At 45.2% G+C, this 12,734-nt stretch overlaps 1 protein-coding gene across 1 annotated transcript in view; it reads right to left on the bottom strand.

The window, feature by feature from the left end:
• The window catches only part of LOC118358206 (ral guanine nucleotide dissociation stimulator-like), a 38,321-nt gene extending 32,926 nt beyond the window's left edge, over positions 1–5,395 (bottom strand). Inside the window, exon 1 of the mRNA XM_035735761.2 lies at positions 4,931–5,395. Coding sequence (XP_035591654.1) covers positions 4,931–5,026 — 96 coding nt within the window. The 5' untranslated portion in view covers positions 5,027–5,395. The remainder of the gene's footprint in view (positions 1–4,930) is intronic.
• Positions 5,396–12,734: the final 7,339 nt, after the last annotated feature.

The raw sequence follows: 12,734 nt of genomic DNA, 5'->3' as shown, positions 1-12,734 counted from the left end.
GACGGCGATATTCATCCGGCTGTTCCCATGGTCTCTTGCCATCTAATATCTCCTCCCAAGTCCAGGAGTCTTGTGTTCGCTGCTGCTGCTGCCTGTTACCACGCCGCTTGGTCCTTGGTTGGTGGGTTATTCTGTCACGATCGTCGTATGGAGTGGACCAAAGCGCAGCGTGGTTAGAATACATTCTTCTTTATTTAATGAAGAACACGAAGAACACTTAAACAAAAACAACAAAACGATATAAGATGAACGTGACCGCTATATAAACAATGTGCTAACGTGCAACATAACATAGACAATATCCCACGAAATACCCAAAGAAGATGGCTGCCTAAATATGGTTTCCAATCAGAGACAATGATAAACACCTGCCTCTAATTGAGGACTAATCTAGGCAACCATAGACCTACATAAACACCTAGATGGAAACAACCCCATAAATCTACAAAACCCCTAGACAGTGAAAACACCTTAAATGAGACAAAAACACACATATCACCCATGTCACACCCTGACCTAACCAAAATAATAAAGAAAACAAAGAATACTAAGATCAGGGCGTGACACTGGGGTCCACACAAAACATGAAACGTGACATAATACAGAACATTAGTAGAGAACAGCTCAAGGACAGAACTACATTAAACATATATATATACAGTGGGGCAAAAAAGTATTTAGTCAGCCATCAATTGTGCAAGTTCTCCCACTTAAAAAGATGAGAGAGGCCTGTAATTTTCATAATAGGTACACTTCAACTATGACAGACAAAATGAGAGAAAGAAAATCCAGAAAATCACATTGTTGTAATGAACTTCGTCTGTCATTTGAAGAGAGTCAGACCGAAATGCAGCGTGTAGGTTACTCATGCCTTTTAATGAAGCTAATACGGTACATGAAATAACGGAAGAAGAAAACAACCAACGAATGAAACTCATACAGCCTATCTGGTGACTAACACTAAGACAGGTACAATCACCCACGAAATACAACGCGCACTCAGGCTGCCTAAATACGGTTCCCAATCCGAGACAGCGAGAATCAGCTGACTCCAATTAGGAATCGCCTCAGGCAGCCAAGCCTAACTAGACACACCCCTAATAATACACACTCCCAATTAATACAAACCCCAATACGAAATACAACATATAAACCCATGTCACACCCTGGCCTACCCAAACATATAACAAAAACACAAGATACAATGACCAAGGCGTGACAGAACCCCCCTAAGGTGCGGACTCCGGGACGCACCTCAAGAGCATAGGGAGGGTCCGGGTGGGCGTCTGTCCATGGTGGCGGTTCTGGCTCGGGACGTGGACCCCACTCCATAAATGTCCTAGTTCCTCCCCTTCGCGTCCTAGGATAATCCACCTTCTCCGCCGACCATGGCCTAATAGTCCTCACCCTGATCCCCACATAACTGAGGGGCAGCTCGGGACCGAGGGGCAGCTCGGGACCAAGGGGCAGCTCGGGACAGAGGGGCAGCTCGGGACAGAGGGGCAGCTCGGGACAGAGGGGCAGCTCGGGACAGAGGGGCAGCTCGGGACAGAGGGGCAGCTCGGGACAGAGGGGCAGCTCGGGACAGAGGGGCAGCCCGGGACAGAGGGGCAGCCCGGGACAGAGGGGCAGCCCGGGACAGAGGAGCAGCCCGGGACCGAAGCAGCCCAGTACTGAGAGGAAGCCCGGTACTGAGAGGGAGCTCAGTACAGAGAGGAAGCCTAGTACTGAAAGGAAGCTCAGTACTGAGAGGAAGCTCAGGCAGGTAGTAGGCTCCGGTAAATCCTGGTTGTCTGGCCGATCTAGAAGATCTAGGTTGACGGGCAGATCTGGCAGAGACTGGTTGTCGGGCAGATCTGGAAGAGACTGGTTGTCGGGCAGATCTGGAAGAGACTGGTTGTCTGGCAGATCTGGAAGAGACTGGTTGTCTGGCAGATCTGGAAGAGACTGGTTGTCTGGCAGATCTGGAAGAGACTGGTTGTCTGGCAGATCTGGAAGAGACTGGTTGTCTGGCGGCGCTGGGAGGACTGGCGGCACTGGCGGCGCTGGGCAGACTGGCGGTACTGGCGGCGCTGGGCAGACTGGGAGCACTGGCGGCGCTGGGCAGACTGGGAGCACTGGCGGCGCTGGGCAGACTGGGAGCACTGGCGGCGCTGGGCAGACTGGCGGCACTGGCGGCGCTGGGCAGACTGGCGGCACTGGCGGCGCTGGGCAGACTGGCACTTCTGGCGGATCCTGGCAGACTGGTGACGCTGGGCCGACTGGGAGCACTGGCAGCGCTGGACAGACAGGAGACTCCGGCAGCGCCGGAGAGGAGAAAGGCACTGGCTGCGCTGAACAGGCGAGGCGCACTGGAGGCCTGGTGCGTGGTGCTGGAACTGGTGGTACTGGCGCGAGGACACGCACAGGAAGCCTGATGCGGGGAGTTGCTACCGGAGGACTGGTGTGTAGAGGTGGCTCTGGATAGACCGGACCGTGCAGGCGCACTGGAGCTCTTGAGCACCGAGCCTGCCCAAGCTTACCTGGCTCGATGCCCACTCTAGCCCGGCCAATAGGAAGGGCTGGTATGTGCCGCACCGGGCTATGCTCCCGCACTGAAAACACTGTGCGCTCCATAGCATAACACGGTGCCTGCCCGGTCTCTCTAGCCCAACGGTGAGCACAGGGAGTATGCACAGGTCTCCTACCTGGCATAACTATTCTCCCTTCTAGCTCCCCCCCAATAATTTTTTTGGGCTGCTTTTCCGGTTTCCTTGCCAACCGTGTTCCCTCGTATCTTCGGCTCCTATCTCCCGCTGCCTCTGCTCTCCTTAGTGCCTCCACCTGTTCCCATGGGAGGCGATCTCTTCCAGCCAATATCTCCTCCCAAGTGTAACAACCTTTACCATCCAACACGTCTTCCCATGTCCATTCTCCAAATAATTCATTCTCCCTTTGCTGCTCCAGCTGTCGCTGCCTGTTTAAACCAGCGCTTCTCCGTTTTTTCCGGCGTGTCTTTTTCTTTGAATCGATTCCCCTGTAGCCTTCTTCGCACTGCTGTAGGGAATCCCAGGCGGGCTCCTGCACTCGCTCTGGGTCGGCCGCCCACCTGTCGATTTCTTCCCACGTCGTATATTCCTTGCTTCTGTTGTCCATAACGTCCTCCTTTCGATCCTGCCAGTTCACACGCTGCTCGGTCTGTGAATGGTGGGTGATTCTGTAATGAACTTCGTCTGTCATTTGAAGAGAGTCAGACCGAAATGCAGCGTGTAGGTTACTCATGCCTTTTAATGAAGCTAATACGGTACATGAAATAACGGAAGAAGAAAACAACCAACGAATGAAACTCATACAGCCTATCTGGTGACTAACACTAAGACAGGTACAATCACCCACGAAATACAACGCGCACTCAGGCTGCCTAAATACGGTTCCCAATCCGAGACAACGAGAATCAGCTGACTCCAATTAGGAATCGCCTCAGGCAGCCAAGCCTAACTAGACACACCCCTAATAATACACACTCCCAATTAATACAAACCCCAATACGAAATACAACATATAAACCCATGTCACACCCTGGCCTACCCAAACATATAACAAAAACACAAGATACAATGACCAAGGCGTGACAATTGTAGGATTTTTAATGAATTTATTTGCAAATTATGGTGGAAAATAAGTATTTGGACAATAACAAAAGTTTATCTCAATACTTTGTTATATACCCTTTGTTGGCAATGACAGAGGTCAAACGTTTTCTGTAAGTCTTCACAAGGTTTTCACACACTGTTGCTGGTATTTTGGCCCATTCCTCCATGCAGATCTCCTCTAGAGCAGTGATGCTTTGGGGCTGTTGCTGGGCAACATACTTTTTTGTGTGTGTTTTTAAAAATAACGTTTATTAATTAAAATATTCATAATATTCGACCCATGAAGCCACTCTAGCAATTTACTGCAGGAAAGGGCTATGAAACGTCCCATTCAAACAGAGTGAAATCACTTCTGAGAACCACAGACCTCCTAACTACCTGACAGAAAGAGTCTGCTCTTATGAACGGATGGATTTATTGCTCACCATTATTTCAAGGAGCTGCAGGCCCATTCTGAGGCACTCCTAGCTCGTAGGTCTTAGCATTTAAAAACTTTTTGACAACTGCCCTGCAGCTAATGAGGACCATTTGAGATTGCAACCCTTCTGAGGCAGCTTTACAATACCTTAAGGAGACACCCTATCTAATAGCAGGGAAAAGAAGGGTATTTCTGATTGGGTTTGGGCCAAGACTGCCAGCAGGAACAGAACGTTTTACGAAATGCCTCTAGTGCAAAGATTCTGTTTCCCAACTTATTTGTTCAACATGTAATTGGAAATTAATCATAGACCAGCGGCTACCATAGGGAACAACAAAAGCAACTTCCTCTAGAATCAAGTGTAAGAGGGTTTGAGTAAGAAGAGCACGACTAGAGGAAAACAGCTGACACAATGAAACACACAGAGATGGACTTGTCACAGTGAGAAGGAACTAGAGACCAATGTCACAGTCTATTTCCAAACTCAGTGAATAACAACAACACAAAACCAAATCATTTCCAACATCGACAAAAAAAATGAACCACCAAGTAGCAAGTAATACCATATTTATAACTATGTAATAAACAATAAAAACACATCCACATTCAATAGTGGGCATGACTAAACATGCACAAGAAAAACATATCAAAGTAAACGCACACCACAGGGGAATGGTTGCCTAACTCTGCTCTTGGATGTGTGCCAGACACACTGAACAGCTGAACCACCACCCTGGTGGTAGCATACTGTAACAGACAAACACATCCTCCTCTGAATCACCACCCTCTCTCTCACCCATAAACTATTTCTCTCACATACACACACACAGCCAAAAAGACTGCGACTGAATCAAATAACAACATATGAGCTCTTTCTTACCAGGTCGTCCAGTATGTTGACAGGGAAGTCAAACATACACATCTTGACTGGCTGAGCCAAGGCTTTGTGAAGGCTGAAGAGGGACTTGGTCTCCATGCTGCTAAAGCACCCCCAGAGACAGAGAACAGACGACCGATGCTCCCGGAGCAACAGATCGCTACACTCCCTCCCGCTTTAACGCTCACTCTGCATCAATCACACACACACACACACACACACAAACAAACAGGAACTCCGGGCTGCTGTTAACAGAAACACCACCACAACTTCCACTGTTGCTGCCGCTGCCTCTACTGAAGACTTGAAGGAACCTGTCTGAGAGGTAGAGAAACCCCCTCGGCTCCCTCACCTGCTTATTCTAGTCTCTCTCTCTCTCTCCCTCCCTCCTCTCTCTCTCTCTCTCTCTCTCTCTCTCTCTCTCCCTCTCTCCCTCCCCTCTCTCTCTCTCTCCCTCCCTCCTCTCTCTTTCTCTCTCTCTCACTCCCTCTGCTCTCACTCTCCTTTCAGCGCCACGTTGGGAGAATCTAAATTGTATACTCCTCGCGTCGTCTCTATTCTCTCCCCATCTCCTTCTCAAAACCCATTGGAGGAGAAGGTCAGAGGGGCGGGACCCTTGGCTTTCTCATCCAATAGGTTTTGAGAAGGAGGCGAGAAGAGGGGACGCGAGGAGTGAGAAAATGCGATTCTCCCAGAGAGTTTCTCACAAGGGAATGTCTGTGCTGTCAGCTGCTGTCCTCTCTGCTTTTATCTATTTCATCCTGCAGATGTAGGTAGAACCTCTCATCATTCAGCTGCTTATCCAACATTAGTGGCTGCTTTTTCTTCCTCAGTAGCATTGTAACGTTGTTCACACACCCTTTCACACTGACCACAGCCTGCATAATAAGTACTGTATGCAGAAGGCAGAGAAAAAACAACAACTGTGAAATGCAGCAGGTGTGCTCATCTCCCTCTGCCTCTCTCCCTGACTGTGCTGCAGTGGAATGAATGTTAACACTGGAAGCCAAGCTACATTGTTATGTGTAACCAGAGGTGCTAAATAAACAACACATCCCGGGGAAACAAGAGAAATTGCTCTGGGGCGAAAGGATGTCGCTATGTGGGCGGTGGTCAAGGCAACATTAGAAGTGTTTGTTTGGCCACATACATTAGAGGTACAATGTGTACACAGTCCATGCATCTTCCTGCATGAAGTACTGCTTCTGTTGATGCCCCAGCTACCATCTCGAGTAGCTCCCTAGGGTTTCAAACTAACAGCAGAGCTAAAATGAATCTTAGGCATGATATGTAGGTCACACGGCTTTTACCTCACATGGCTAAAGCCTAAAGTAATTTCTTACAAGATTGGAGAAAAAAAACGTTGTTCCTCCCCTGAAGACCGCACATACACACTTGGTACTTTTGTGTACAATGTACAATTCTGGAATATGACTAACGTCCTGTTTCATCATTCACCAGGGGGATTCACGGTTGTGAAATATACGTTTCAAAAGCATCAACATGTAGTGTACAATGCTCATTCAGAGAAGTGAGAAGGGGGTCATTCCATGTCATTTCAGCAAGCCATGACACCCACCATCTCAGATTGTTCTGAAATGGTTTCTGCAGTTAGCAACAGATAAGAGAAGCCTTCCTGTAACATTATTTGGTTGAAATATAATTCGATCTTAAGCTAATTGACTGCACCCAAATTGGCCCTATTAATTTGTAGGATTCACATAATATTCAATAAATATAGTACCTAACATCTGAGTTGTACCAAACTTTATCCTACCCACAGACCCCCCACACCCCACACCAAGCTCACCCCAACAGCCATTATACAGTATCAGTCTGATTAGAAAATAATATTCTCACACATCCATCACTGTATGCTCATGTATGGATTTCCCAAGGACCATATCAAACTTAATGGCATAATATGTGTCACTGGAAACTCTCTTTGCACCTATGAGGCTTTTGGAGAGTGGAACAAAGTGATGGAAGTTGCGGGTTCCTGTCAGATTTCTTGTGTTATAGCTTGCTGCTGTGATGAGTACTGGATTGGAATTGCAGATGCTGTGGATGATGAAAACATGGACGTAAAGTTGAAATTCATGCATCCAAGTTATCCAGCGAGATCATTTTCTTGGCCAAACATAAAGGACACATGTTTATGTACCAAAACCAAGCATCATCTGCACCATTAATGCAACGACCCCTGCAACTGGTCGCCAACATCACTTGGGATGTAGATACATCACTGCAATAGAAGGTGCACGAAAGGAAAAGAAAGTGAAATAATAAAATGAGATATGAGTAGTCCTCAGCTCTGTTGATGATTTTTCTTTGATATGTATTTGGGCAAATACATTGTTCTGACTTTAACACTTCACTCTACATTTATAAATCTTTTGAAGGTTCAATCTTGAATTAACATTGAGGAAGGGGGGGGGATTCTTCACACTTTTTTCCACTAATAGCAGGAACAGCACCCTCTAGTGGTCAGAACCTAGAAATATCAAGTTGTATGATGGTACATAAACCACCAACTTCAATGACGCATTTCTCTGAACATGGGAAAATAACCATAATCTCATTCACTGAATAGATTACATTGTATGAGGAAACAATACTCCTATCTGCAGCTTCATACTACTTGTCAGACATAGAGAACTGGTACTTTATACTAGCCATTGGGGTGGGCTTGGTGTCATCGCGTCTTAATCCTTGTTAAGAAGAGGTTTGGTCTAAATCGGTTGTTGCGTACTATATTTATTAAATATTATATGAATCCTATTAATTTAAATGGCAAATTTGGGTGCAATCAATTTGCTCAAATTGTTCAAATTGTCTTTCAACAAAATGATGTTGCAGGAATGCTTATCTTATCTGTTTCTAACAACAGAAATGATTTCAGAACAATCTGAGATGGTGGGTGACGAAATCCTCTGAAATCCCCCTGTCTTTTTGAGGTGGAACGACCCAAGAGACAGATTTGAAATGCAAACTAAGTCGTAATTCGCAGATAGTATTGTGGTGCAATTTAACATTGGCTATAGGTAGACAGATAGTTGGGCAGTGAAAAGATTATGTGTGCTATGTTCAATAGTATAAGGTTTGAGACACTGAAAACTGTTTTCAGATGCAGAGACCCACATTGCCTGCCTACTGTAGAAGAGCAGTTGTCATGGAAACTGTAAGGCAAAGCTTTCCCCTCATGAAGCAAAACCGTGTGGCCAATGCCATGGCTGAATTCATGCAAGTCTTGCCTCAGTGAGGGAGTTCTATTAACTCCGGCCTATGAATCGTGACATGAGCGGGCAAAAGCGATGAGCGGGCAAAAGCGCTGAGGGAGGAGCACCCTTCACAAATGGAACAGTAACCTGTGCCACTCGGTCATGCTGTCATCAAGGCAGCATTGTGCATCATCCAGAAACATATACAACATATATTTTCCATAAAATATACATTGGATACAGTATACCAAACACTAGGAACACCTTCCTAATATTGAGGTGCACCCACTCCCCCTTTCTGCCCTCAGAACAGCCTCTATTCGTTGGGGCATGGACTCGACAAGTTGTCGAAAGTGTTCCACAGGGATGCTGGCCCATGTTGACTCCAATGCTTCCCACAGCTGTGTCAAGAGTGGCTGGATGTCCTTTGGTTGGTGGACCATTCTTGACACACACAGGAAAGAGTTGAGCATGAAATACCCTGCAGCATTGCAGTTCTTGACACAAATTGGTGCCCCTTCACCTACTACCATACCCCGGTCAAAGGTACTTAAATGTTTTGTCTTGCCCATTCACCCTCTGAATGGCACACATACACAATCCAGGTCTCAATTGTCTCAAGGCTTAAATATACTTATTTAACCTGTCTCCTCCCCTTCATCTACACCAATTGAAGTGGATTCAACAAGTGACATCAATAAGGGATCATAGCTTTCACCTGGATTAACCTGGTCAGTCTATGTCATGGAAAGTGTTCTTACTCAGTGTGTTTGAATTTTCAAACTAGTTTTTATTGGGAAGGCAGATAAAGCATTTTTATCAAAAGCAATCACTTTTGCGTGTTAAAACACAGAATCCTACTCATTATGCCATGTGCTTAAAGGGATAGTTCACTCAAATAAAAAAAATACACAATGGTTTCCTTACCCTTTAATCAGTCTATGGACAAGGTAGGACAGCAATCCACGCTTTGGTTTAGTTTCCCTGGCAGTAGCTGGCACTGTTTCCACATTATATGTTTTAGCATTTGTGGCACAAATCCCATTCAAGTCATGGAACCGGAAAATGTTTGTCATAAGGGAGGGTATTTTTCTCCTCGCTCTGCTGACAAGCATTTCTTCTCTGCTCATTCAGGAGTAATAAAGGCCTAGTTCACTAATTTGGTGGATAAATATATTTTATTGTTATTTATCAAGGGGTAATGCAGCCCCCTCAGCACCCCTACTTTCTGAGGCTATGCTTCAGAGCCACAGCCAGGACAGGAAGCCAGACTGTCTTTGTCTACAGGAAGTGGACCTGTATGTTACAAAGGCAGGACAGGGTGATGCACAGCACACTCAGAAGCCAAACCATGCAGGAAAGGTGAACAAGGTGAGCCAGGGGTACACGCAATGCCGTCGGGGGTACACCAAATACAAATGTGATTCCCATGTTCAAACAGTCCATTTAGATTTTCCAACAGGGCTATACAATTCGGGGATGTTTTTTTCTCAACTCAGTAGCCTCGTTTCACTGCCAAAATTCAAATGAAACCATCTAGTGTTCAGCGAAATAACAACACAATGTCAAATACAGGTAATCTAGTCAAAGAATTAACATCCAATCACATTAATCGTTACTCACTCGCAGGAAACCTTCACTCTTGCGCAGAAATTTAGAAACGAAACATGCCAATTTGAAAAATAAGCCACAAGAGTGTTTTGAGCTAGAATTAAGATGACTTTCGAGTAGTAAGACATGTATAAAAGCAACAGATACCATTAATAACAAGGGGCTAGAAGCGTCTTATATGGTGAGCTACCGAGTGGCTAGGACAGACAAGCCCGATACTATTATAGAGGACTTAATACTTCCTGCTGCAACAGATATGGCTGGGACAATGCTGGGGGAAAAGGACTGAAAAACTACACAGACAAGGCCTTCATCAAACAACACTGTTTCACGATGCATCAGTGACATGGCAGGAGATGTTTTGAAACAATTACTGTTTTGCATACAAGCCAATGAATTCTATGCGTTACAGCTGGATGAGTCAACTGATGTGGCGGGCCTGGCACAGCTCCTGGTATATGTCCGTTACGTTTATGGTGGGGGGGTCAATTAAGGAAGACATCCTCTTCTGCAAACCACTGGAAACCAGGACAACAGGAGAGGATATTTGTAAAGTACTGGGCAGCTTTGTGACATCAAATGGACTTTGGTGATGTGTTGATATCTGTACTGATGGCGCAAAAGCCATGAAAGAGAGACATAGTGGAGTGGTAACGCGCATGCAAGTAGTTTCTCCCGACGCCAGGTGGGTACACAGCAGCATCCACCGAGAGGCTCTTGCTGCCAAGGGAATGCCTGACAGCTTGAAAGACGTTTTGGACACTACAATGGAAATGGTTAACTTTGTTAAAGCAAGGCCCCTGAACTCTTGTGTATGTTCTGCATTATGCAATGATATGGGCAGCGACCATGTGACGCTTTTACAACATACAGAAGTGCACTGGTTATCAAGGAGCAAAGTATTGACATGTTGTTTTTAATTGAGAGACGAGCTTAAAGTTTTCTTTACTGACCATCATTTTCACTTGTCTGACCGCTTGCGTGACGACAAGTTTCTCACACGACTGGCCTATCTGGGTGATGTTTTTTCTCACCTGAATGATCTGAATCTAGGATTACAGGGACTCTGCAACTATATTCAATGTGAGGAACAATATTGAGGCTATGATTAAGAAGTTGGAGCTCTTCTCTGTCTGCATTAACAAGGACAACACACAGGTATTTCTGTCATTCTATGATTGTTTGTGTGCAAATGAACTCAAGCTTAGGGACAATGTGAAATGTGATATAGTGAAGCACCTGAGTGAGCTGGGTGCGCAATTACGCAGATACTTTCCCAAAATGGACGACACAAACAACTGGATTCATTATCCCTTTCATGCCCTGCCTCCAGTCCACTTACCAGTCCACTTACCGATATCTGAACAAGAAAATTGCAACAAACGGTTCTGTGAAAATTTAATTTAATCAGAAGCCGCTGCCAGATTTTTGGATAGGGCTGTACCCAGAGTAGCCTGCCTTGGAAAATCGAGCTGTTAAGACACTGATGCCCTTTGCAACCATGTACCTACAGGTGAAGTCAGAAGTTTACATACACTTAGGTTGGAGTCATTAAAACTTGTTTTTTAACCACTCCACAAATTTCTTATTAACAAACTATAGTTTTGGAAAGTCGGTTAGGACATCTACTTTGTGCATGACACAAGTAATTTTCCCAACAATTGTTTACAGAGATTATTTCCCTTATAATTCACTGTATTCACTGTAATTCCAGTGGGTCAGAAGTTTTCATACACTAAGTTGACTTTGCCTTTAAACAGCTTGGAAAACTCCCGAAAATGATGTCATGGCTTCTGATAGGCTAATTGACATCATGGGGTGGCAGGGTAGCCTAGTGGTTAGAGCGTTGGACTAGTAACCGGAAGGTTGCGAGTTCAAACCCCTGAGCTGACAAGGTACAAATCTGTCGTTCTGCCCCTGAACAGGCAGTTAACCCACTGTTCCCAGGCCGTCATTGAAAATACGAATGTGTTCTTAACTGACTTGCCTGGTTAAATAAAGGTTTAAAAAAAAAAAATTAAATGGGAAAATCTCTTTGCTTGACATCATATGGGAAAATCAAAAGAAAATCAGCCAAGACCTCAGGAAAATAAATTGTAGACCTCCACAAGTCTGGTTCATCCTTGGGAGCAATTTCCAAATGCCTGAAAGTACCACGTTCATCTGTACAAACAATAGTACACAAGTATAAACACCATGGGACCACGCAGCCGTCATACCGCTCAGGAACTAGATGCATTTTCTCCTAGAGATAAACGTACTTTGGTGAGAAAAGTGTAAATCGATCCCAGAACAACAACCTTATGAAGATGCTGGAGGAAACAGGTACAAAAGTATCTATATCCACACTAAAACGAGTCCTATATCGACATAACCTGAAAGGCCGCTCAGCAAGGAAGAAGCCACTGCTCCAAAACCGCCATAAAAATGCCATAGTACGGTTTGCAACTGTACATGGGGACAAAGATCGTACTTTTTGGAGAAATGCCCTCTGGTCTGATGAATCATTAATAGAACTGTTTGGCCATAATGACCATTGTTATGTTAGGAGGAAAAAGGGGGAGGTTTGCAAGCCGAAGAACACCATCCCAACTGTGAAGCACGGGGGTGGCAGCATCATGTTGTTGGGGTGCTTTGCTGTAGAGGGACTGGTGCACTTCACAAAATAGTTGGCATCATGTGGAAGGAAAATGATGTGGATATATTGAAGCAAAATCTCAAGACATCAGTCAGGAAGTTGAAGCTTAGCCGCAAATGGGTCTTCCAAATGGACAATGACCCCAAACGTACTTCCAAAGTTGCGGCAAAATGGCTTAAGGACATCAAACCTGACTCAGTTACACAAGCTCTGTCAGGAGGAATGGGACAAAATTCACTCAATTTATTGTGGGAAGCTTGTGGAAAGCTACCAATTTTTTTTTACCCAATTTAAACAATTTAAAGGCAATGCTACCAAATACTAATTGAGTGTATGT

The sequence above is a fragment of the Oncorhynchus keta genome, chromosome 25, assembly GCF_023373465.1.
Source record: "Oncorhynchus keta strain PuntledgeMale-10-30-2019 chromosome 25, Oket_V2, whole genome shotgun sequence".
NCBI lineage: Eukaryota > Metazoa > Chordata > Actinopteri > Salmoniformes > Salmonidae > Oncorhynchus > Oncorhynchus keta.
Note: the sequence above shows the minus strand (reverse complement) of the source record. Positions and strands in the feature narration are given on the sequence as shown.